This window comes from Rana temporaria, chromosome 6, assembly GCF_905171775.1.
Source record: "Rana temporaria chromosome 6, aRanTem1.1, whole genome shotgun sequence".
NCBI classification, from domain to species: Eukaryota; Metazoa; Chordata; class Amphibia; order Anura; family Ranidae; genus Rana; species Rana temporaria.
The window spans coordinates 24,014,141-24,042,110 of NC_053494.1; the positions used below are offsets into that span (position 1 = coordinate 24,014,141).

The 27,970-nt window shown below is 40.3% G+C and overlaps 1 protein-coding gene across 1 annotated transcript; it reads left to right on the forward strand.

Moving 5' to 3' along the window:
• The first annotated feature begins 800 nt into the window (after positions 1-800).
• On the forward strand, positions 801-27,882 carry LOC120943255. Its single transcript, XM_040356459.1, has 19 exons — positions 801-1,002; positions 1,738-1,844; positions 3,747-3,865; positions 3,957-4,118; positions 5,264-5,466; positions 5,958-6,061; positions 7,260-7,375; positions 8,571-8,738; positions 9,305-9,522; positions 10,796-10,899; positions 11,582-11,697; positions 13,415-13,573; positions 15,717-15,925; positions 17,170-17,252; positions 18,381-18,496; positions 20,627-20,791; positions 22,669-22,871; positions 24,469-24,572; positions 27,504-27,882. The coding sequence occupies exons 2-19, from the start codon at positions 1,769-1,771 to the stop codon at positions 27,650-27,652; spliced, it is 2,574 nt and encodes an 857-aa protein (XP_040212393.1). The 5' UTR covers positions 801-1,002; positions 1,738-1,768; the 3' UTR covers positions 27,653-27,882.
• The last annotated feature ends 88 nt before the right edge of the window (positions 27,883-27,970 follow it).

A 27,970-nucleotide genomic window follows, 5' to 3' on the forward strand; every position in this document is an offset into this window, starting at 1 on the left:
TGAAGGATGCGGTATATAGCCAAAAGCTTGTTGGGCATTACATTCCCAAACTGTCAACATTAAATGCAATTGGTCCCCACTTTTAGGCTCTAACAGCCTCCGCTCTTCAGGGAAGGCTTTTCACACGATTTGAGCCAAAAGAGCAGTTGTGAGGTCAGGTATTGATGTTGGACAAAAAGACCTGGCTGGTAGTTGGCATCCCAATTCATGCCAAAGGTGTTAATCTGGGTTGAGGTCAGTACTCTGTGCAGACTGCTTGCAACCACTTGTGTTCTCCACACCAAATTCATCAAACCACGTCTTTATAGAGCTGGCACACACATGTTGGAACAAGGTTGGAAGTACATTAATATGTAAAATATTTCGGTATACTGTAGCATTAACAGTTTGCTTTACTGAAAACACCTGAACTCAAGATACTTTTTGTTCTTAAACCTCATTCCACCAGTATCTAACCAAAATAGAAATATCTATTTTAGGTGGGCTTGGTCTTTAATCATAAAGTGTCCATAAATATAGTAGTATGGTTGGATCAATCACCCCCATCGGTCACCAGGACAAATAGGGAGCGTACTGTAACTCTTCCTAATAAGGACACAGCAATGGTATGCTGACATGTGCTCTAGCCTTATAACACTCTATCCAAAACTTAAAAGATCTGGCTACAAATGTGCTCTAATGGTGCTTAAGCTCAATGTAGCCCCAAGGAAAAAAGGCAGGTCTTGTGGATCATTGGGCCTTTTTTTTTCTCTTTAATCTTTGTGGGGATTTTGATTTTTAAACTTCATGGTTAATGATTTGTAGGAGCAACTCGCAGAACAGCCAGTGGGAGATCTGATCTGAACAAAACCTTTGAAATCCTCGCTCAGTCATAAATAGTTTTCCAGACTTTGAATGGCAGGAATGGACCCAGGTTACACTACAAAACGTCTTGCAAAATGTTGTTGACACAGAACTGCAGATTATCAACTACCCCTTGACCTGCGCATCATATCAACAACTGTACGTACATGTGTTGTTTCTAAATGCTAGTTGTTTTATTTGATTTGCTGGTTGTCACGTGCATTTGTGTTGAAATATTCCATATGGACACCTTCTATCTCTCACTTGCAGCCAGATGGTTAAAAACAAGAAAAGACACATTATGGTTAGAGATAAAAAATATACATTTTTAAAGAGTTTGTGGGCTTTTTATTTATATGGATAGCAAATGTATTTCTTTTAGAGATATATTAAGAAACATGACTAGGGTACAAAATATGATTTGACCAAACTGCCTGACCACCACCCCACTGACCATTATAATAGATTGACCAGACATGACATCGACTGGAATTTTAATGGCCATAGCAGCCTTTTTTTTATAACCAAATATAAATAACATATTTAACATATCACCATATGAACATACAGACAGTTTTCAAGGGACCCCAAGGTCCTTGTGGGCATGCACTTCAAAACCTGTGTAAACCACCATTTTAGGCCTCCAGTCGCAAAAACACCCACTCTGAGACAAACCAATATCGCAGTTACACACCAACCAGAGTAATGGGAGCCTTACCCAAGACGGGTCCCTACAAATGTACCTTGTTGCCCCTAATCATAACACCGGCTTACTATTTTTAATCACAGTAATGGATTTATTTGGTCATGCTGACTTTTTTGGTTGCCTTGTACACCTGAAATAATTTTAGTTTTAGTGCAGAGGATAACATAAGTCATTTTCTTCTCCTACAGGCTGACTGGATTAGACAACGCGTTTGATTTAATGAGTGAGGAGTCACGGCAGTCTGTCTATCGCAATTGTATCCAACCACAGTTTGAGTCAGTTACGACAACATCAGGTAACCTAAATAATCTGTGTAATGGCAATGTTGACATCGTTGGCCAAAAATAAATCATTAAAAATCATAATGTTGTTTCAAGCCTTGAGAGATGAGATCATTTTGAATTGTTTATAAACCCTTAAAATACTATTGTTCTTTATTTTAAATATGAGCTTCAGTGTAGTTCGTGTAGTAAAGTTTTAAAGATCCAACACCTCTAGTTCCCAACCAATCATACTAATTCCAAGCATTGATTATGGCTGAGTCTTCCTGTACCTCCAGGTCTCCTCCATTAATATTAATCACAATTATTGTACTATGCGTTCTTGTTGTAGGACAGAGTGCAATTAGCCTGAAATACATGAGCACAAAGGGTATCATCCTGGTAAAGTAGGAGAAGAATGATAGGTTTTGGGACTTTAAATATACCTCCGTGCTCACATCTACCAAGCAAAAATAAATTCTATCTGTTTGAAATAAAAGTTTTAAAAACACATATTACTATCTGTATGATACATTACAAAGATAAACTTAATTAATCTTCTGAGAAGGTCAACGTGTTTCACGGATCATCCGCTTCATCAGTACCAACAGAATTGAATTATTGAAACAAGAAAAATCATAGGTAGTTTAAAAATAATCCAAAATGGATGCCGTATAAGCTTACCAATGTTTCTGGAAAGAGAGGTCAGTGAACTTAGATATAGCCTGCCGGCCCATGGGAGGGTAACTCTTAGGTACACATATAAACAGTATAAACCAGTCTGATATGATGTAGTTATGATATTGTCTTAAATCAGGGGTGGAGTCCAAGTAGTAAAAGTGCATATTTTAAAACGGAAAGAGCTCAATAAAGCCTGTAGTGCAAATATGGAAAAATGAGACATAGGTTAGCAGTAGTTCAGTATCCTACTGAGACCCCATTGGCTGATGCAGGCAGGTGTACATCACAGTTAGATAAAAAAAAGTGACACCCATCCAGGGATTAGCCAAACAAGACCTTGCGTGGGGATCAGAGGTGGTATGTCTCACCCCTCCTTCCAGCGTAACAATGTTGTTACCCTGGAAGGAGAGGTGAGAACTTCTCAGAAGATTTAATACTCTTTGTAATGTATTATACAGATAGTTATATGTGGTTTTTTTTTATACTGTTTGAAATAAAAGATAATTACATCATGGATATAATTTCTTTTTGCTTGGTATATGTGAGCATGGGAGTCAATTTTCAGTCCCAAAACCTATCGTCCTTCTCTTAATCACAATTATTGATTGTGGGTGTTTTTCCTGCACCTCAAGCACGCAGCCACTAATTTTAATCCCCAGCATTGATTGTGCGTCTTCATGCACCTCCAATTCACTTTGGCTGTACTAGTAGGTAGTAAATTGTGAGTTTCTTCCTGCACCCCATTGCAATGATTGTGAGTGTGTCAACCTGCAGCTCTAGGTTCCATTGGCTATACTAATCCCTAGCACAGATCGGGGGGGGGTGTTTTTTTTTTGTTTTTTTTTTGCTACACATCCAATTCCCATTGGTTATATTATTCCCCAATGTAATTGTGTGTGTTTCTGTACCTCTATTCCCCATTGGCTATACTAATACCCAGCACTGATTGTTGATATGTCTTCTTCAGCTCCCCTTAACTCTATTAACTATACTAATCACTAGCACTGAAGTAAATCCAGTTGGCATTACTGAGCGACAAAGGATACAGGAAATTACTTAATGAGATTCCATCCATGATGTAATTGACCTAATAAGGAAATATTATATTTCCTTAAATTAGGTTCTGCTCAAGTAATATGGAGCAAGCACCTCATTATCTATACATGCGTATTAGAATAATCTTTTGGGAAATAAGTCTGTATGAAATTAAAATAAATACAAGGAGCAGTAAAATAAACAAGTCTCCTATGTTATAGGTGTTAGGTGTGGAAGTGCAACAGAAAAAGCTGAAATCTGGGTCCAAGCAAACTTTGCCAGTTTCTCCTCATACATAGAGATCAGCGAATATACATCATGGAACATTAACTACAATGCTGTGAGTATAAGTGCAGTCATTGCAACTTTTCTAATTATCTGTTAATCTTTAACACCACTGATTGTATTTTTGTTTCCTTGCCATCCTCCAGGTTAATGATATCACAAATTTGAGCCCTAACCAGCTGGCTGACGTTGCTGTCTCTGCAGTCAACAATGAGGATGTTGCTTGCCAGGTTGCAGCCAGGGTGCGGCAGTATGATGTCAGTAATGTCAACGGCTTCCTGGGTTCACTGTCTGTGACTCTGCAGCAGGTATGGTAAAATGTGCAAAAAAGGAAAACCAAAGCATGTTCTCAGCACATTTTGATTCAATATTGCCACCTAAATGTAGCTTTTAAAACACTTTCATGGTTACTTGGCCATCTGTTATGTCAGGCAGCGCAATCTGTCTTCTTGCAGCTCAGATAAGATTACAGTGTGGGAGAGGAAAGGGAGGAATTTGAAGAAAGGTGGAAGGAATGGACAGGGTACCAGCATACAATGGGATACACAGAAGTGATGGGAGTATAATATAATACTGTAGGGTATTTTATAGTATTATATTGTATTGTACTATTAGTATAGTATGAGATGGTACAAGAAAATATAATAAAAGAGAAAACAAATCATGTGAAAGGGAGAAGAGGGGAAAAACGTATAAAGCCTTGTACACACGACCGAGGAACTCGACGGGCGAAACACATCGTTTTGCTCGTCGAGTTCCTTGTTAGGCTGTCGAGGAACTCGACAAGCCAATTTTCTCCATTCCCGTCAAGGAAATAGAGAACATGCTCTCTTTTTGGCTCGTCGAGTTTCTCAACAGTTTCCTCGACGAAAATGTACACACGACCGGTTTCCTCGGCAAAAAAATATCTCCCAGCAAGTTTCTTGCTGGTTTTTGCCGAGAAACTCGGTCGTGTGTACGAGGACTGACAAAGAGAGAGTATGGAAGTTGGAGATATATTAGAAGGGTGAGGTCGGGGTGTGGGGGGAGGGGGGGATAGGGATTTTTTTATATTTTATATGTTATATCTATATTAATAATTGTTCTTTTTGATACGTTATGTACCAAAGTTACAATGATGTGTTTATATGGAAAACTAATAAAGATTAAAAAAAAAAGAAAAAAAAAGATAAGATTACAGATAGATATTAAGTTGCATTCAAGTTAAAAGTGCCCCATACATTTTGAAAGATCCAAATAAGAGGCGTGTGTGTGTGTGTGTATATATATATATATATATATATATATATATATATATATATATATATATATATATATATATATATATATATATATATATATATATTATATATATATATATATATATATATATATATATTTTTTTTTTAATAAATTTCTATTGAATTCTATAAAATGAAAATTCTATGAATTTTGTTTTTGTCTTGTTTTACAGAAAAACCTCAGTTTGGTGTCAAGTGTGGTCGGCTCTGATTTCCTGTCTTCATCTCTCTCCATCATCAGTGGCTCTCTATCCTCTTATAGCTCTAGCGATTGGGAAGGCTTGGTGTCTAATCTACAACCATTATTGTTCAGCATAAACTCTAACCAGTTGTCCACCCTGTTGGAAAATGCTGACTGCAATACATACAAAATTATGTAAGTCTGAGATATCTCAAATTTGCTTTTAATTTCATTATAAATTGTTTTCTGAGCACCCCCGTGGTCAGGAAGAGTGTCCTGTAACCTAAAGTGCCAGTGTATTAAAGTGTATGTATCGACAAAACTTTTTTTTTCTATTTTGGATAGATTTACCTACAAATTTAGAGAGTTTACATAAGTGCATGGGGTGAGGAGAAATCATCCAATCTGGACACATTTTCTGGTAACAACTGTCCATGATGGGATTTGCCCTCCTTTACGGGAGATTTCCTCTCATGTCCATTGAGTCTTCAAGACAGAATGTGAAGGGGAATATCCCCAGCAGGACAGCACAAAGAAAAAAAAAACTTTACAGGGGTTTTAACTTTTCCATACACTATCCAAAGCTAAAAAAAAAAGTTTGGGCTATAAATACACTGTATGTTTTTTGTGAAATGAAAAAGCAGTGTTTCACATTTTCTATATGATTTCTCTTTTGTGTCTCACAGTTTGAATCAGTTGAATAATAATTTTGACCGCTTCACACCTGAGAATCGCCAGAATCTATTTGGAGTTTTGTATGGCTATATCAGCAGAAAAAGAACTGATTCAGGTATAATCAGCACTTAAATGGGAATACTGCACTATAATGAAATTAAACTGTTGGGGTGTGGTCATTTTGGTGAGAGCTGGGAAATTGCATGTTTGGTATTTACCTTATTTCCTTACTTTATCAGGGCTGGACTGGGACAAAAATTTGGCCCTGGACTTCATCCAGACTGGCCCACTTTGACAGGTCTCTCCCATGGCGGCCGGACAACTTCCGCACTCCCCCTGGCCACCCTACTTTATTAGAGTAGAACGGCTGGTACTCTTATAGGCAGTACCAGTGGGGAAGCTAGACATTATTTCACCGGGGCCAAAGAATCAGTTCAGTGCCCCCCCTTATGGGACAAGATTAGGCAGAAGTGAGAAACTCCCAGGCCATAGCTGTTGAGTCAGCTGTCTATCCCCTCCCCCCATGCTCTTCTGTCCTCCCCCTGCTTTTTTGTTCCCCCCAGGTGAGCGCTGCGGGGAGGGAGAGACAGAGGAGCAGAGGGGGGCTGCGGTCCACTGTCACTGAAGCCGGCCCACTGAGCCATCGGCCCACCGGGAAACTCCCTGTAGTCCCAATGGCCAGTCCATCCCTGCTATAAAGTGATTTTCTTGTCTCTATAGTTCTTGCTACCACTCTGCATTTCCCAGACTATGATGTTCACCAGAAATGAACTGCAAATGTATGTTGCAGGCAGGGCCGGTGCTACCACTTGGCAAACTAGGCGGCTGCCTAGGGTGCAATGCTGCCTAGGGCACTCGGCCACTGGTGTTCCTACTCTCTTCTCGCTGCAGCAAGCAACTAAGTTTCAGCAGCTGCCGCTCCGTTCATACATAGCGTCAGAGAAGCAGTGGTAGTGGAGGATTGTGTTACGACTCCTGAATGAATGGAATAAAGCAAACGTTCATTGATGGGCACTGGTAGGCTGCATTGATGGGCGCCGGTAGGTTGTATTTGATGGGCGCTGGTGAGGCTGTATTGATGGGCACTGGTGAGGCTGCATTTGCGGGGCATTTCATTAAAAAGGTGGGGTATACATGGGTAGGGCAAAGGGGGTGGAGTCAGGGGTGGAGCCAAGGGGGGGCGGCAAAATGAGGTTTCACCTAGGGTGTCAGAAATCCTTGCACCAGCCCTGGTAACAAGAACGAAAATTTAAAAAATATGATTTTTTTTCCAGGCATTTGGCAGTCAACTTTCTGTTATTTGTTTCTTGCAGGTTTCTGTCTTCAGAGTGGAGATGACAACACCGCTACAATCACAAACTCAATAGGCAAATTTTCATCTTATTTGAGTTATTCCCAGATCAAGGAAATCAATCCCAATTTCAGTTGGGTAGGTGTGCCTTTACCATATACTGGTCAGGATGACCGTTAGCATAAAATAGCATGAAGGGAAGACAGTCTGTTGCTTATAGCATCCAATCATATTGGTCTAACATTATTATTAGTATTATTAATATACAGGATTTACAATAAAATCCCAACAGTTTGGACAGCTCTTTACATAAAAAGGGAGACAATACAGTTGCGATACAAATCAGTACAAGAGGGTTTGGAGGGATCTGCTAATGAAAGCTTACAGTCTACCATAGATTACAGTGTAAAGACTCGTGCGATTGGTTGTGGTAGGTCATGACTGCCCTTTTTTTGCCCCCCTAGTTTTCCATCATTTTTTTATTCAAACTGGATGAATGGATTTCTAATGCAAATGTCTTCCTCAGTGTACCTTACACTAAAACTGAACTTTCTCAGTCACTGACCCAGAACAAAAACACCCATCAAGTGTAGCTGAAATGTATCTAAAGCCCAAACCTTTTCTTTTCGTTTTGGAGAGGGTTTATATTGCTGTTTTTGTTGCTAGGGAGAGCCTTTGTCACCAGGACAGAAAATGATGGAAAATACAACTTTTTACATTAGTCATTGCAACAGTAATAGAAGTCAAATCTTTTAACAGAGACAGCTGTTCTGGTGACAACACTTCTTGCTGTGTCACTGGAACAGAAAGTGAAGGGAAATATCGCTAAAAGGAGAAACAGAAACGTCACCCCTCTGACATTGCAATAAAAGTTTTATCTGAAGATAGGTCAGTGTATTTTTTCCCCACTCTAAATGGAGTGGGGCACGATCTTGTATCACTGGAATCCAGCACCCCAATATGGATAAATCCAATTTTCCTATTGCTTTTTAATCGAAGAGTGTGACTCTTCAGTGAAGACAGTTGCTGGCCTGTCACTGTCATGGTTGTCCTAGAATCCACTAGAGGGTTGGGGGAGCCGCGATATTGTGTAATAAACCTTCTAGTATAGCGTACAACTTCAAAAATGAGGAAGCAATGGTTTCCCCATTATTTCCAAGACAGGTTTCCTTTAAAGTTAGTTGATCTCGCTGTCTTCTGTTGCAGAATATTTTTCTATTTGTACAACTGTCCATGAAAGCCTCTTAAAAATAAAAGCAGAGCTACATATATAAGCTGGGTCATTATCAATATTTTTCACTTTTTCCTAATAAAAACTGCTTTCTTCATGTAGGTGTCTGGAGTGAGCCTCCTGAGCACCAGCAATCTGGCCTCTGTGACCCTCAACGAAAATGTATTTACTGATGAAGCCCAGGCCAACGCTGTCATTGGTAGACTGGAGCAGATGTCTTTCACAGACATAGATGCATACCTCAATGCCTTCCAAATAACTGCACAGGAGGTAGGTGGCAGGTGTATCTTTTCTATGTTACCAGTGTCTTTATTTTATTTCCAGAAGTGTTTTGTTGTAAATATTCTTTATTATGTAGGAATACAACTTCCAGACAGAAAAGTAACTGGTGTGAAAAAAACAAGGGTGCCAATGTACAGTTTTTCGATACTATCGGTTTCATTAACAGCCAAGTCCACATCACAGGGCCGGGAAAGGTTAAACCCACAGTTAGTTTGGCCCTGCTAGATGTAGAGACCATTTGTAGCCTGATTGGGATTTTAACCTTTCCCTAGATTGCCAAAAAATAAAACAAACATTTGGTTGGAGTAGTTCAGCAAGTAGACACATTTGTCTCTAACCTGGCAGGGCTTTTTAAATCTCAGGACTAAATGGACAGACATACAATGCCTTGGCAGTTACAATTAATTTATGAATTATAACTGTGTAGTTAGGTGTTTGTTTAGAGGTTACCTTTATTAGAGACACCTCAGATATGCATACATTCACCAACTGAGTGCAGAATGTTTTCTATATATTGTATAATCTCACTAATCACCCCTTCTTCACTTCTACAGAAAAACCTAGTGGCCATTCAACGTGGTGACCTCTCACAGTCCATCTTCAGTGCCATCTTTGCCAAAGTCTCAGTACAATTTACCTCTTTCACCAATATCCAGTGGAGTAACTATTTTGGCTCAGGTTCTGCCTTATTCAGCTTGTTCTTCCCATTCTTCCAAGTGAGCCACATTAATCAGATACCTTTAAACCTCAACTGCGGGGCTTTCCAGTCTGTGTAAGTAAAGAGCAATAGAGGTGCAGTCCTCATGTATTAAATGTTTACCGGGTAATTCTGATTATGCACCATGCCAGCCAATCAGAATCCTGGTTCAATTTATCCAGTACACAATAAAAAATAATTGCCTGAAAATATATAATGACTTATTTTTATCCTAAAGTTCCCACTTGTTTAGGTTCTGTGACTGCTCTAGGTTAAAGGTTTAGTGGAAATTAAAGAGGAACTTGACTCCCTGAGCTGTGCTTTGCAAATGGTCTGGCAGCCTCCTGGGACCTGTGATATCTCCCAGGAGGTTTGGGCAGTTGGGGGCATGCCAACTTCCACCTGGATCACTTAGGCTTTTACATTGGAAGTGAGAGCAGGTTAAAATTAGGTACCCACCCCCCCCCCCCCCCCCCAAAAAAAGAAAAAGTTAAATTTTTCTAGAACATATGCAAAACAGATCAACCTGGTGTAATTATTAGTGTGTGTCATTGGTTTAATTTACCTAGTTTTTCTGTACATTTTATATAAACATACGTAGATGGAGGCATCCATATTTACTGAATACATACACTGGCTCTGCTTTCTGCTTTGCAGTGCTATACAGTGGTTGCTTTAGCTGCTAATTCACACAATGCAATTCTAGGCGGTCCATCAACTTGTTGAAAAGAATGCACTCTCTGTGTGGCTGAAATCTTTGCTGCTAATAAGCAGAGGCAAGCAGAGACCACTGAGAGCTCCCTCTGTTGGTCAATCTACAAATCTCTAATCTCTAAACAAATAGATAAAGATAGCAACAAATATGTTAAAGTTATGTTCACAAATTACACACTGTAGAGGATCTCTCCAAAAAATGCTTGTTGTTTGACCATCACACAGTGGCTTTGTTACATTGATCTTAAAAAAGAACGCAGATTGGATGCTGTAACTTTAATAGCTGCACATTTGTTTAGGGTCTGTGACTCACTGAAGTCAGAGGTGCTTTTATTAAATATGCAAACCTACATGTTGATCTTAAGACAAATATCAGTCCGCATGGACAATTTCATGCAAAGAATGGTAGATCTAGAGAGAGACTGTGTGCTACAAGCATGGAACACATGGCTGCCATCCTGCCTACAAGCATTATAAAAGCCCTGCTTGGTCTAGCAGTGGGGTCTTTTGAAATGTATGTACAGCTAAAACTAAGATTTGATAAGTTTACTTTATAACGTTTGTTAAATGTGTGCTGAAAACAATAATTGTTTTTTTAAATAGCTAAATTATTCTCTCTCCTCTGAATATGCAGCGTATCTGGGCTTAGCAGTTCCTACGGACAATTGCAAGGCGACGTACAAGCTGCAGGTTATAGTTTTATCAAGTCATACCTCTCAGGACAAAAACAATCAACTGGTAAGAGAACACTTGTTAAGGCATGGTTTCTCCCTTTATTGTCCTTATTCCACTGTACTGTATAGTTTTTAAGGGTTCGACTACTCAAAACTCCAATATGGCAAATGTTTGCCAAAAAATACTGATTCTACAGAATTTTTAGGGATAATGTAAAATTGTTAATGTGACTTATCCAAACTTATTGTATGGGTGAAGTTTCTGGGATGCCGCTGATCTTTAGAAGACAGATGGTGAGAGATATTGAAAAGAGTACAGTGTCAGATCACTTTATAAATCAAAGAGATAGTCAATCTTGCCCTTTGGGCCTGTATTTGTTGGGCTTTGGGCTTGTGTCAATAACATCAGTTTGACATTAGTTTGAGGTGCTTCAGAGATTATTCAGAATTAACTGACAGTGTAATTGACCTGCAGTTTCCCTATTTTTGACCTGCATCAAGAGTTTTACATTCCCCTAGACTTGTATGGCAAATGAAAATCCAAGTGGAACAAACAAAAGGCTATTGAAAAAAGGCCCTCATAGTGTCCATGTTAGACAGGCAGGGCATAGAACTCTAATTCATAGACCTCACTGTCAGAGTCCTCAAGAGGTATATTAAAGCTATCCACCTATAACTAAAATATAGCTTCTAAGTAGCTAAGCAATTACCGTAGTATGATTGTCATCTTTTTTTTTTTTTTACAGGTTCTGCATGCCCCATCTCAGGCAACAGTGGCAAATGGCTTGTTCTCAATTTTGGTGAATTGCGTGCACAAGCCTCCATAGCTGATATTTTTGCTATAAACCCAGGCTTTATTGTTGTAAGTATGTCTTGAACTACATGTTTTACAAGCCCAACTCCAGTCAAAACATTTTTGGATAAAACAGAAAAGGGTTAGAACAGAAAGGAGTTACAATTTCTGGTTCTAGTTTTTATTGCTGTCTGTGCCACTATTAGGGATATTTCTCTTCATCTACTCTCAAGACATGAAGTGATGGGTAATCTCTCTAGTGTGGACGCAGACGGAAATGAAAAATGAATATATTTTTGCATAATGTGGATGGTATAAATGGCTGAGAATGTTTTTATTACTGGCCGTGTCTTCTTGTCTCTTTGGCACCCTCTATTTTTTGCATGTGAGTCACAGAGACTGGAAGGTAAGGAACATCTCCACAGTGGGGTCACAGACAGAAACAAAAACCTAACAGAAATTTAAAGTCTCCTTTGCTCTATAAAAAAAATGGCACACTGAATGGCATTCACGAAAAATATGAGCAGTTACAGGTCCTCCTCAATATTTATCTTACTTCCAATTGTGCTTGTTTTCAGGAATAGTGGACCCCCAGCACCAAGTTTACGTGGTGCTGTGATAGGCTGCCACAAAATAATCCCAAACCAGACTTTGACTTTAGCTTCTCTCAGGTATCTGCTTGGGCCTACAGTAGACACCAGCATTGTTTTCTAAAGTCTACAGAAGACATCCACTCTAGCCTGCAGTAGATGACCCAGTTGGTTGCTAAGGTCATGGTCATCTGAGGGTGTTGCAGATAGGGTCCAACCAAGACTAAATTCCTTTTTTGCATATAAATAGGTATGGATAAGAATCTAAAAGCCCAAACCCAGCCAGAACTTTTTTCAGGCACTGATTAGAACATCTCAATCTTATTTGTGCTGCATCACTCCTTTTATTCTTTTATTTGTGTTCACTTTCTGCCCTGATGACCGGGTATCACAAGGAAATGAAGTTTCACCAGAAACAGCAACACAACAGCAACACAATTACAGTTTTTCTTAGTAGAACGGGCAACATTTAGAACATCTAACAGGTTTTTACTGTACACTTTTTTCTTGTGCTGATGTGACAAGGACAGGAAGTAAGAACAAATCCCCCATGGAGGACACACGTATCAATAAAAAAATAAGACACTGAAAAATTGTAAGACTTTTCACTGGAGTTGGGCTTTAATATGTATATATCTATATATCTAGGCATCTCTTACCTTCCGATTCAGGTAAAAATGATAATGAACAATGGTTTGGTAAATGGATGGATGGATGGAAGAATTAATGAATTGATGAATGGACATGATGAATGGAATGCATGTTAATTGCATGGGAGGATTGATACACAGTAGATAACTAGGCACAGAATAATGCATCTACAGTAAGTCTGTGCAATATAATCTGGATCAGGAAAAAATTTAGATATGTGGTTTCCGATTGCTATATTGTGTAAAAAATGTGAAAAGCACTGTGTGACAGTCAGTTTGTGTACAACTGCCAACCACAAAGGAATCGTTACCTTGGGACACCAAAACCTTGATGTTTTCCTCCAGTTCCCCCGTGTTTTATGTAGTTCAGGAATGGGTCAGTATTACAGTTTTCAGGTTACTCTCGTGTGACATGCACTGCACTTGGATGTCTGCGTCTAATAAAGAAAAGGTTATCCAGATATTTTTATAAATGATAAGCTATCTTTTGTAAACCATTGTTTATGGACAGCTTCATAGTGACAACACTTCTTTCCACTTTGGCAGACGGATGCAGTGTCATATCTTTCAGCTCAGCAGCTGGGTAGCTATGTGGCCAACAGCAATGTCTGGATAGACCAGAACCAGATTAATATAGTATTTTCGGTACTGAACAGCCAAACCATCGGTTCCTTCCTGGATTCTTTCAATGCAGCAGCTGAAGCGGTAAATTTAGTTTTTGTTGTTTTTTACCTTCTGCATTCTTCTCTTTTATTTTGCCTTCTTTCTCCTTTTGTTTCTACATCCACTTTCCAATTAAATTTTTTTTATATCTGTTTTATATGTTACTGTTTTTTGGTACTTCTTTGGTTTTACCCATTTCATCTTCTTTGTTGAAATATAATCATATAAATATGATACAGCAAGCATGTTACATTGTTAGGTTGAGAAAAAATGGCAAGTCTTTTCAAATTCAACAAGTAGAGGGAAAGAACTAATAAATAAGTTGGAAACCTCCATATACAGAAAATAAACTCAGAAAAAAATATATATAGTACATGTATAGTGACCGTGAATTAGCTGCAACCACTTAGTAGTGTACTCAAAAAACACTGCGTAATAAATGTAAAAGAAAAATATGAGAATGGTGCGCTTATTCAATAATGTGCCATAAAGTAATATACTCAAAGAATGAATATGATGAGTATTCAAACATACAAATAAATAAATGTGAATAAAAGTTCAACTAAAGCCCAATGTTAGGAGTCAGTTCATATAACAGTAAAAACCGCAGTAAAAAGCAATGGGAGTAGTGACACACTCGCCTCCTCACCGCACTTTTGTAAAACACCACTGGAACTGACATCACAAGGCTTCACCCGACGTGTTGCGTCACTGGTCATGTGACTTCCTCAGGGATCTACCCACAGTTGATCCGGAATAAGGCAGCCAATGCATTACAAAGCAAGGTCCAATTTGATCCAACACAAAAAAAACGAATTCCTTCCTGATTCCTAAAGGCTAATACTTCCTGGGAGAACAGTTTTGTGCATTATCCCTTACAAATGTTTATAACCAGGTATATTCTGTGCATTATGAATGAATCCAGCTTTTTAAACAATGAATTGAGCTGGTTAGAACTGAGGGAGCCCATTCCACATTTTCATAGCTCTTCCTGTGAAGAACGCTTCCCCTATGTGGAGGTAAACCTCTTTTTTTTCCTCCAGAGTGCCCTTTGTCATTTGCAATGACCTTAAAGTGCATATGTTTGCTACTTTTTTTATTAAAGTACATTTTTAACTAAAATAAATAAAAAAAAGTTATATTTACCTGATCTGTTTAATGGTATTGCATTGAAAGGGCCCTCTTACCTCCTATTATGGGGTCCCTCGCTGCCACTCTCCAATCTTCCTCTTTTCCGAGTGGCCCCACAGCAACTGCGTGCTGAGGTGGCACTCATGGCGGTACACTCCTGAGCCAGGCTGTGTGCATCCATAGATATACACAGCGTGGCTTAGCTATGCTCCCTACTCCCTCCTCACAGGATTCGACTGACAGCAGCAGGAACCATTGGCTTCCACTGCTGCTTGTGTGTCCTGTGAGAAAGGGAAGAGAGTGAATCAATGCTGCAGATGGACCAGCACTGGATCGAGAAAAGACTCAGGTAAGTGTTTTAGTGGAGGTGGGTGGGGGAACAACCAGTGGGACATTTTTACATTAATACAGGCAATGCATTAAGGTAAAATAATGTCTTTACTTTAAAATCACTTTAAGTTTCGAACATACAGTAGTAAGGAATGTTTAAAACCTGTCAGGTTTTTGCCACCTAGGAAGATTTCCCTTTAACTCTTATCCCATTGACGCAGCAAGAGAAAAATCTCTAAGGAAAAAAGTTAGTACGTGTCCCTGTTTGAAAATGTCCCCTTTTATTATTGTTCCAGTGGCAACTGTAAAATTTGCCATTCAACCATCACTTTCAGGCCCTATGACAAACAAATACGTTGACGGGTTTTTAAATCTTCCCCACTCTATCTAAAAAATTAGCTTTAGATACACTTTGAAAATGATATTCACAGTGCACAATAGTTACTTAGCTCATAGTGCCTTGCATTACATTATTCGTAACTCTGACACAGTTTTTCACAGTTAAAAAAAATAATAATAATCTTGATTCCATTGGGAAATCCACACTCCTTTCTACACATGCACCTTTTTGAACAAGATTACATCACACCTTACATCCTAATTGTACAACTTGCTTTTTTTTTTACAAAAATGTGCAAAAATTTCCCTGTATAGAAGCATGGATGAAAAACAAAAAAAACAAACAAAAAACAGATGGTTTGAAAAATGTGTCATTATTTCATAGAATGGAATCACTTCAATCGAAAGTGGAGTTGTTAGGAAGAACTTCCTTGGCGAAATCTTCTGCAAGGTTGGATCTGGCTTTTCGTCCTTCACTTCAGCCAATTACGGGGACTTTTTTGTGAATAAGCTCAAGATGTTCAGCTCATCCCTCGATGCCAGGTCCTTCAGCTACATTCCAACAGATATAGGCTGTGATGCCCTTGCTGAAATGTAAGATTCCATTTTTTTCATAGATATAGAAAAAGTATATCGAGACCCTATTAGTTTAATGCTGATAATCATATTAACAAAGTCCTCTTTGCCGTATTATACTTTATAAGAGCTCCTTTAGATACCCCAACAGTGCACACTCTGCCTCCAAGCCCCATAGCAGCAGCATGAACTGCTTTGGCTATAGTCAAGTCAGATTAGGACTGGACTACAAGTAGAAATATAGGGCTGGGGGCCACAAGTGGAGATAATTCAATATTCAGATATCATTTAGAGTGGGTCTACAGTCAGTGGCCCATTATATGGCTACTTGTTCCCCTTTAAAACCTGGAATTACCAGTCTTCCAGTACCAGCTTACTTTGCAGCTCTGAAATGTCATGTGACTAAATTACCAGAACTGAAAAACCAGCTGAATCTGCAAGATGTGTAACAATATTACCTGTCCACCTATAACTACAGCCCAATGGCACACTTTTGTCTGCCTACAAAAATCTGTCCTTACCAAGAAAGGGCCATTTAGTTGTGGTTGCCCCCAATGTTGAAGGTTCCCAGTACTCCTCTGAGTTGAGCCCTTGCTCTGATTTGCCTGTGATACTTTCTGTAAATTATATTTGTGTAAACCAGACCTTTTTTTCTCAAAAAATAGGTGCAGGAACTCAACCACGACCCAATTCAAATTTCACAAACAGTAGAAGGGTCTTAAAGGGGCATTAAATACCAGGATTGCATTACATACAGATTGTAGAGTTCAGGGGGGTTACACACAGAGTGCAGAGCTGTCACTTGTAAACACCAGACTTCTGTGTTTACAAGTGATTGTGGTGAGCAGGCAGCCAAAGGGTCTGAGCCAGAGGTGGTGGAACTGAGTTCCCCCAAGTTCCCCCTGAAAAAAAGCCCTGGTGTAAACAATATTTTATAAGGCATACTTTTTATCCACTTCCACCTTTCTCAGGGTTGGTTGAGGTGGGAACAGCTTGCTTTGGCTATTGGAAGGAATTAAGATATTTGCGGAGGTAGTCTGTGAGTGAAGTGTATCCATCTGTCTCTTCCTATACGTTAGTTTGTTTCCTTTAATGCTTATCAGTTTGTACCTGTCCATTAATGTCCACCAGCTAATGGCAAATGGCCTATGTCCATCTCTCACAATTAATGCCTGTTGGTCTCTGTGTTAGAAAAATGATCAAAGGTAATATATTTTCCACTTTCCAGAAACCCCAGATAACTCTTTTTTTTTTTTCTGCAGCGTGCAACCCTTAATCGGTCTTACGAATCCTGAAAACCCCAGTGCTGTCTTTGACTTTGTGAACTCAGTCCTGTCAAACACAGGTACAGTAACTAACATTAAGACACAATGGAAGGAATTGAACTTGAACACAAGAAAAGCATCCTGTATTTTTGCTTCCTCTTCCTCACATTCATACGGGTTGATTTACAAAAGGAAAAAAGAATGCTCACTTTGCAAAAAAAAAATGTTACATTAGCTTAGTGAATATGGTAAAACTATATTCACTTAAAGGATTAAAAAAATGGATTTGTGCTTGTACCTGATTGGATGATAGAACAGAACATTGCTTAGCCTTTTTACTAAGTTAATTAAACATTTTGTACTCCTTTGATAAATTAACCTTATAAAATTGGTTGCAGAAAAAAGAATTAAGGATCTTGTTTACTAAAGCAGTTATTTGTAGCTGAGGCTATGTTTATCTCAAACCTGATGACTTCTTGAAGTGTATCTGAATCCAAAACCAGAACTTTTATAGATTGCAGTTTACCGACCCTTAGATGTAGTGGTATGCATACATTTTATTTTTCAGGATTTTTTCTTTCTTCCTGTCCTAGAGTGACAACGCTCTGTCACTCACTGTACTGTATGGAGGAGAAGTGTTGTCACCCTAGGACAGGAAGTGTGTTAGGACTTCAAAAATAGCTCCCCCTCTCCTCTTCGCCATAACATAGGGGGAAGTGTCCTGCAGTTCACAGAGCGAACTGAGAACAATGATAAAGTCAGAGGGATCAGATAGTTATCAGCTCACAATTAGTTTTTTCCACTCTTGCACAAATAAAACAAACATTTTATACAGTATAGTAAAGTGAATCTTCCATGCAAAGATTTTGCCAGCCAGCCTTCCCCAACCCAATTGGATTTAAATTTCATTGATTAGCAAACTGTTCCCTCCAAAATAAATATTCCCAACAGAGCTGGGACTGTAAAATCTCATGAAAATGCACTACTGTAACAGATTTAAAAGCTATTTATGTATTCTTTTTGGGGGGTGGGTCAGGGGGGCTTTGGACAATCAGTTTTAATAAAAGGTCTGCTTTAGCAGATTAAAGTGAAATAAGAGAAGCTAATTATTAGTGTGCACATACAGTTTAAGTAAATGAGACCTTCAATCTTTATTGACATGCATAATCTGCACCCTATGAATCTTAACAAAACAAATGTATGCTTAGGTTCTGCCTGCGTTGGTGACCTTGACACAAGATCATGGGTAAATAGATTCTGGGGACAATACTTGAGAGCAGGATCGTGGAGTGCTATTGTCACATTGTATTCAAGCTTCGATGTGGTGAGTTGGTTTAAAATATTTTTTTTTCTGCTTCAGCCACATTCTACCATGCTATTGAAATAACCTTGGTGTTTCAAAGAGTTTTTACAGTGTTCCCTTGTATTTTTATATTGCCAACTTATTAAACAGAACTTTACAAAACAACTGGAGCCATTCATAGCAATCAATTATATGGAGCTGAGTGTCTAAAGCACATGTGTCAAACAGAAGGCCGGCGGGCCAAATCCGGCCCGCCAGACCATTTCATGTAGTCCTTGCACGTTTTCTGCAGCTGTGGCATCCCCCTCATCTCTGCCCTCACCTTGTTGGCAGCAGTGAGATCCTGCACTTCCCAATGCAGGCTTCCCAAGGCTCGTCTCTACCCCATCTCAGTGGACAGCAGAGAGGAGGGCAGAACTCGTACAGATCCACCACCTCTCTATGCAGATGAAGCACCCCTTTTTCTCTGCCTCCCTTGGTTTCAGCATATTGCAGACTCTGGCAGCTCCTCCAGATTCTTCAGCTTCTACCTCCCAGCTCCACCCCAATTTATTTCCAGTAGCAGCACAAGGTAAGGAGGGTGCACTGAGATGTAAGGGAGGGTAGAGGACTCTTGACGTCTGATGGTGATAGGGGGCTCTTGAAATCTGATGTAGGGCGGTGTTCTCTGGGCATCTAGTCATACAGATACAAACCATAATGCTGGTGCAGCCCGTGATAAAAATGTGTTTGACACCCCTGGTCTAAAGCATCGTGGGGGTTGGAGAGGTGAGATTGAGACAAAGAGATACAACGGGAGAACATAGAAGGGAGTACATTGAGGGTCACAGCTGACTAGTGTAGGAAAAGAACGCAGTCCATTGTTGCCCCAGATAGAGGTTCTAGTGTCAAAAGGTAGCCAGAGGCCAGCTTGTGCCCACATGTACAGTCACTGTCTAATATATTTGTCAAGTTAATGGAAGTATTATCCAAGCATTTCAACCCGTTTTTTTAATGCCAAACATAACTGGTCTAGCTGTTTACCTGCCTTGCTGATTTTAAAAGAGAAAATTACAATAGCCAGCTAAATGCATATGCAGTATATTTACCTTTTTATGTGTCAAAAGATTTAGCATTCTCTATAGCCAACTTTGTAAAATTACACAAATGTTCCCCACATTCCTGACTGAACAATCCATCTCCCAGTACGACACTTCCTGTGTCACCTTCCTTCCTATAGTCCTCTTGTTGGGACAGTGAATCAGTATGGTCCCTACTGTCCAATGAGCAGAGAACTGAGCCAGAATATAATGTTTAACCAAAAAGAAGTAGATGTATCTTTTTGACCAGAAGAGCCGTGGGTATTTCATATGAGCAGCTTGCCAAAACATACCTGTATCTCTGCCATATTTTAAGTTGTAGAGCAATCTGTAGCCTTTTCCCTCTTACTAAATACATCACTCAGAGTACAATTTCAGAAGCTAATAAGCTATTTCTAATGGGGACTAACAATATTCCTACACAGCATTAATTTACTAACAGGTAGGGGGTACGCCTTAATGAGGTTGTCTACTGGCTTACAGGGTTAGTCCACTTTTTAATAAAACTCACAGCATCCCTACCCCTCTGATCTCCACTAATATGGTCAAGCACTTTAAAATTTCACTACACAGTGCCAGAGTCTGCGTACCAGCAGAATGCAAACAATGGCAAGTGCTTATTGGTCAACGCTGGCCATGGGACTCCACAGTTCAACAGTTCAATGAAAATAAAATCTTTTCTTCTGGCAGAGAAGCAGGGATCCACATTGGTATTTGTAATCAAGTAGCCAGCCCTGACCAATGTGTACTAATCATCGCAAACAAAATGCTGCTACACAGCCTCTAGCAATGTATTGTGAACAAAGCACCTGACTGGTATATTGGCTAGAGACAACATCGAGGACATCATACTACATGCAGTGGCTACCGGAGGGGTGAAGAGGGTGTTGTGAGTTATTTCATCTTTTCATTATTTGTGACAAGGTGAACAAACTCTTTTAGGTAGATGGCTGATTGATATCTTAGGCGTTCCTCCCAGAACAATATAATATCAAAAGACATTAAATCTTGGACAATGAGATGGGAACTGATCTGAAATTATGCTTTAATAAGTATTTTCTTTGTTTTATAGGGGTCTTGTGCAGATCTTTTGAGCTCCACCCAGCTGTCTGATGCGGCTTCTGGATCCAACGTCATGCACAATGTTACAATTATAACAAATGTGATGGTCACCTTCAATGGAAACGTCACCGCTCTGTCCGATTTCATAGACACGTTGCGGCAGTATATTGCATTGGTAAGGATCTAATTTAAAAATAAATATTTTTTAAGGTTGTTGAGGACTGTGATTGGTTCAACATATAGCAGTCAGTGCAAATAAATTCTGTCTCTCCTAAAAAATGAATGGGGATAGGTAAACACTTATGCCGCGTACACACGATCGGAATTTTCGACAAGACATGTCCGATGTGAGCTTTTTGCCGGAAATTCCGGCCGTGTGTATGCTCAATCGGACATTTGCTGTCGGAATTTCCGACAACAAAAGTTTGAGAGCTGGTTCTTGTCAGAAATTCCGATCATCTGTATGCAATTCCAACACACAAAAAAACACGTATTCTCAGAATCAAGCAGAAGAGCCAAACTGCCTATTGAACTTCATTGATCTCGCCTCGTCGAATGTGTTGTACATCATCACGTTCTTGACGTTTGGAATTTCCGACAAGATTTGCGTGACTGTGTGTATGCAACACAAGTTTGAGCCAAAATTCTGTCGGAAAAAAATCAACGGTTTTGTGGTCGGAATTTCCGATCGTGTGTACGCGGCATTAGCCTGGCTTCACATCTGTGCATTGCAGTAACATTGCAAAATGTCAAATTTCAGGTGATACTTCAGTCTTGGTGACATTTTTATTGCTTCTTGTGGTATCTCAGGACAGGAAATGAAGAGAATCTCCCAAATGGGACATAGACTGCACAGCAAAAAAAAAAAAAAAAATCTCAACCATACAAAACCAATATAGAGGGCAAATGGTTTGCAAAAGGCTTTTAAGTGTATATCTGCATTAGAACAGAAAGACCATTTCTAAACAGGGGTGGCAGCCTTCAACAACATCTGTTACTCATATCTAATGCCATTTCAAAATCTCTGCCCCCCCCCCATCCCCCCGATTATTTGACAAAATATTAAAGTTCACACTTTATGGCATCATAGAATGTAATAATGTAATTTTGACAGCCAGGGGTCAAGTCCTGGGGAAAAAAGTGTGGGAACTCCCACCCAAAATCCACTCCCCCACCAAAAACTATACGCATATGTATAATTACTAAACCACATGTTTTTTTTTTCGATCCACTGTACCTTAGTAAGTTCTTTCTAAATCCCGCGATAACTCGCGCTAGACCTCCGCAATGTCTCCTGGGAACAATGACAAAAGCTTCCAGGAGACATTGCGGCATCGAGGAAGTGACGGAATACCCGCACACTACCCAATGAATCCATATACAGGAAGCGGCCAGTAACATAAAGGATTACTAAGGTTCGCCTGCCCCTGACAGTGACTCAAGCTGGGCATCGCCGCTCGGCTGCTCTCGGCTGCTCTAGTCCTGCAAAGGGAACTGAGTTCCTGCTGTAAAAAAAGTGCAGGAACTCCGTTCCCACGCGTTCCCGCAGGACTTGAGCCCTGTTGACAGCGTGTTTTCACACATTTTCACACCTTCCATCATGTTCTTGGACAATCTGATTTGACCTATTCTATGTTAGGTTGAAGTGACTGAGTTACCCTTGTTCCTATAAAAGCTGGGCTACATTCCTGACACTTATTAGAACTAAAGAAACGACTTGGATAAGCAGTGAAACATTTTCAACATTATAGAACAAGTTCAGTTGTAATATGAATAACTACTACTATACAATGATATGGATAAATAAGGACCATCACAGACATCCAAAACAAACAGAAAAAATGCTTTGGCTTTAGATATACTTTAAGAATTCTTCTTAAAAAACTGTGCAGGTCGGGTGTGTAACTAAGCAGTGGTTATGGCATCTTAGAGGTGCCCCAGGAACTCACCTAGGAAGGTTATGTATGTATGCCATGTATGCAAAGTGCTAAAAGAACTATTTCTACATGACTTGCTGAACTCAGGATAAAAAATGTATTTCATTTTCTTAAGGACCCAACTCTGATATCAAACTCAAAAGTGAAAGATACTGTGCTGGATGCCGTTGCACAGTCCGTCCTCGTCCAATTTGAAACCTTTACTGCGGCACAAGTCCAAGAATGGATGAACAGAATCGCTTTCCTTCTACCGTCATTCAATGCAACCTTTTTAGAATACATACCTGTCACCATTGGCTGTCCACAGTTACAGGCCTTGTAAGTAATGTTTCCAATTCTTTAGTACTTAGGGTATTCATGCACAGCTGATTGTTAGCAGACAATGAGACAGACTTGAGCATAACATGTGATAATAGAGCCATGTTGTCAGGTGTGGATTAATTATACCATGGACCACCCCAACTAATTTAACATCTTGACCCTCCCACTAGCTTAAATTACCGGATATACTCGCGTATAAGCCAAGTTTTTCAGCACATTTTTTTGTGCTGAAAATGCCCCCCTCTGCTTATACTTGAGTCACCTTTTTGCGCCTGATCTCCCGGACTTTGGGGACCCGATACCAGCCGGCCAAAGGTCACCTGGACCCCAAACTTGGCACACATGTATCTTCCTGTACAAGTGTGCAAAGTTTGTTGTCCGGGGGACCTACGGCCGGGAGCACCGATTTTTCAAAGCCGGGCACCCCATCCATAGCCTCATATAATAAACCGTAATTTCTCCAGTGATTTTGGGGACCTGGTACCTACCGGTCATAGGTCCCCTGGACCCGGAACTTGGCACACATGTAGCCCCATTTCTTATAGTCGAGTTACCTTTTTGCACCTGATCTCCTAGACTTTGGGGACCCGGTACCGGCCGGCCGTAGCTCACCTGGACCCCAAATTGGCACACATGTATCTTCCTCTACAAGTGTGCAAAGTTTGTTGTCTGGGGGACCTACGGCTGGGGAGAAACGATTTGTTAAATGTCAGTCTAGTCATGGACACAGTGAGGCATGGACACAGTGAGGCATGGACACAGTGAGGCATGGACTAAGTGAGGCATGGGCACAGTGAGGCATTGATACAGTGAGGCATGGGCCCAGTGAGGCATGGGCACAGTGAGGCATTGATACAGTGAGGTATGGGCACAGTGAGGCATGGGCACAGTGGGGCATGGGCACAGTGAGGCATGGGCACAGTGAGGCATGCACATGGACGAAGTGAGGCATGGACACAGTGAGGCAAAGTGAGGCACAGTGAGGAATGCAGATGGACACCCTAGGCTTATACTCGAGTCAATATGTAATCCCATTTTTTTGTGGTAAAATTAGGTGCCTCGGCTTATATTCGGGTCAGCTTATACTCGAGTATATACGGTAATCTTTTGGATGGATTAGTGTACATAGACATACGCTATTTGTGTGTCTAACATGAGTTTGTGAACCATTTCTGCAGGATTTGGGATGCATTGTTTGAATTTTAAATTGGAACAATGTAAATTTAGAAAATTACTCACATTATGATGGCAGATAATATCTTACCGCTGCTTCCAAGTTTTCTGAGTATGCATTCTATTGTGTCTGATCTTCATACAAAAGCTGCAATTGCTGATCACCTTTTGACAAAAAGTCTAAAAACGTGAGCTGAAACTGACTTACTATAAACAGCAAGGAAGTGCAGAATTTGATCTTTTTAGCATCCCCGTTGGCCCTCTTGAATTCTGGGGTTCCATGCAGCCTCTTAGTTTATCCTTATTTTATTCTGCCACTGCATGTAGGGGACAAGAACTGAGCAACAACAATCATTTGTGAGTTTATGAAGCACTAGTTGCACTGGATACCTTATACAATGCTGTGTCTTTTGTTTTGCAGTGTCTCTGGCATGGATGCAGTGTATGCAAGTCTTACACCAGTAAGACAGCAGGCTGTAGCAAGCTTCATTCAAAAGGTCTTGAGTGGTAAATCAATCAGTGCAGGTAAGCAAAAAGGGGGAAAAAATATTGGTTTGTGCTTCTTCAGAACCAAATGAGACCTGTGTTTTTATGGGTTGGAGATACCAAAAAATTATGCCATCAGGCTATGAAAGGCTCTGTCCTAGGACTTCAAGAGTGACAGGAGCAATGTAGGCCACTTACAAAAACCATTGATTAAACTGCTTAAAGCGGTTGTATCCCCTGCTTGGTAACTTTTACCTATCTGTAGATAAAATGAATATCTCCTAAGCCTGCATGGTTTAGGAGATATTCACCCTGCATGCAGCCGATGACATCAGCAGCGCATGCACTCTAAAGGTCCGGCGGATCGTACCGAAAATTCAGAGCTCCTTGCCGGAATGGAGACCTCCCGCACATGCAGTTCTGGCCACTTACATCCGCTGGAGCCAGTGAACCCAGAAGAAACACTGAAGAAACATGTCAGCTCCCTCAGCGGTGACTGGGCGTGCTGCGAGGGCCTTTTTCTAAGGTAAGTATTTCATACTAGCACATTATGCAGGTTTTTTTTTTTTTTTTTTTTTCTTCGGCAGTTTACTACCGCTTTAAGGGTATGCCAGGACAAAAAGAAACATATACAATACATCTCTGCAATACTATTTAATTTCCCCATCTTTTAGCCTTTAAAATGCTGCAAGTACAGAAAAATACCCGTTGATTAGTCAGAAATCCAGAGTACTTTTAACTTTCTTTGGTGAGGTCACAATACAGTGATTTTTCTGCCCAAAAATCCCCACCAACATCATCAGTGCGAACCCCCTTTCTTTTGTTCCTCTCCACATGTGTACATTGATTTAAAAAGGGTTGTAAAGGTAAACGTTTTTTCACCTTAATGCATTCTATGCATTAAGGTGAAAAAACCTCAGACTATACCGCCCCGGCCCCCCGTTATACTTACCCGGCCCCTTCGAAATTCCCGCGCTCGGCCCCGACATCCTCTTCGCCGCTCAGCCTGGCCGTTGATTGGCTAGAGCGGATGGATTGAAAGCAATGATGCGTCACATCCAATGACGCGTCACATCCAATGACGCGGCGTGCCGAGGGGCGGGGCCGAGTGATACAGTGAGCGGCTGTATCCCCTTTAATTCCCAGTAAAACAATGCTGCAGCTTTGACTCCCAAAAGCCCGCTTAAACACTCTATGTAGGGAAAAGGCTCTTGGGAAATGTAGTTCTTGTGCATTTTACACATTTGATGATGATGTCATAGAGAATAGGAAGAGCGTTTTTTTTGCCCCAAAAAAATTAAATAGAAAGTAAAAGAAAATAATAATACTGCAATCTGCTCTAGAGGTGTTGAGGGATGTTTGTGGGTAAATGTGGGTCATTCCTATATAATTTCTGTAGCCATCCTAGCTTGTTAGTACATGGAAACACCCCGGCCCCATCAACTTATAACAGAACTACATTTTAGATTCATATGACACTGTTGCCTCTGTTAGCATTCAATAATATAGTGGTGTCACTTTCCTACCTCCAACCTGGTGAATGGACAATGAAATATGAAACAACCATAAGTAGTATTTTATATTTATTTGACTAAAAAGGTATTTCAAATAACAATTTTTACTGTGAACATGTAAAACAAGCCATGGATGATGCAATTTTCTTTCCTGCAACCACGGGTTGGTGTTGATGGGGGAATCCATCCTGCAGCGCTACTTTGTCCTGCTGGTGGGGAGCATAGGGAGCCTTCCCCTCCGGCAGAACACAATGATCACTGCTGGCGGCTATAGCTGCCAGCAGTAACCGCATGCAAGAAATCTAACAGGCTGGCTATACTGAAGTCGATCGATGGATTGACTTCAGAACAACCAGCCTGCTCATAGATGGGTGGATTTTCATTCTTTCAACTACTGTTTTGGCCAAGATTCGATCCATCTATGGCCGTTGGCGTTAGGAAAGAAAATATACAAAATAATAATACATTCTCTAAAAAACAATATGTGTTCCACAAGCTTAGTAACCTGTGTTATGTCAATTTTTCATAAAAAGTGTTCATCTGGGCAAGCAAAAAAAAAAAAAAAACATTCGGTACCTCTTTGTAATACATACACATTTCCCCATGATAATGTACAGGAAATTACCTTTTGATCTGTCAGAAGTCCAATGAGCTCCTAACTTCCTGTTTGAACTGAACACACACTGCCTCTGCTGCATTTAAATCGCAAGCAGTGTTAGGAGTCCCAGCTCTCCCTACTAGACTACAACCCCTCTCCTCCCCCTCATCTTCACAACATAAGGGGAGGTGTTCTGTAGTCCAGCGGGGAGAACTGGGCAGAGCTGACAACATTGTTTGAAATTGTAGTGCAAAAGCACGGAGTTGTCAGCTCAGAAAGTTAGGCGCTTACTGGCTTTCTGGCAGATCAAGAGTTATTTTTTGTACTTGCAGCCTTTTTTAAAGGGATAAAGCACGGGAAAATGTGAATGTATTGCAGTCATGCACTAGGGTGACCACGTGTCCCGCATTTTGCAGGTCTGTCCTGGGCACCTTCATACCAGGACAATACAGTGTCCCGGAATGAAACCGACACAGCCCCCCCCCCCCGGCCCAATCTGATGCCCACAAAAAAAAGGCTGCCACATCACTGCTGCTTTACTCACTGGCAGTATTTGTCTTGGCAGGGAATGCCTGGAGGAGCACAATCCCTGCCCCCTGTTTGTGATTGGAGAAACCATAAATTCCGCCTCTTGTGTCCAATCACTGTGCTGTGATTCGTTACAGCACAAGCTGATTTTTGGGAAGGGAGCGTGTCCCTGAATGGTAGTTTGGAAATGTGGTCACCCTATCATGCACTGAATTTACATGTTTGTGTTTTTTTTTTTGTATTTGGCTTCTCTTCATTTTCAGTTTCACTTTCATTTGATCTGTGAATAGAAAAATGTATTAAACATGTACACTTTTTTTCTGTTTCCAGAAGATCCATGTGTTGGCAGCTTGAGCACAATTCAATGGGTAATGCAATACATTGGCCAATATTGCAAACTTCTGTCAACTGACACCATAGCAGAGATTTACCCATCTGTGGACAAAGTAAGTTATGGATCGTATTGCACCTTATCCTAGACTTGAAAAAGCTAAAAGATACTTCTGGAAGAATAAATATGAGCCCTCTTCTCGTTCCGCTCTAATCCTACCCGCCGATGCTGTAAGGGTCTCTTGGGACATACTCTAGATTGTCACCTGATTTCCTGTATTTTTATTTTTATTTTAATTTGCTGGGAATTGAGCAGTGTCCATGTGGTTCACAGTCAGGTCACTAGTTCAGTGATTAAACAAATTGCATAAACAGATAATGCACGTAGTGTTCTTTATGGGATTCCATTTCTTTTGTGAAGCTTTAGCAGAGGTTGGTAATACACTAAATCTTGTAAAAAATGTAAT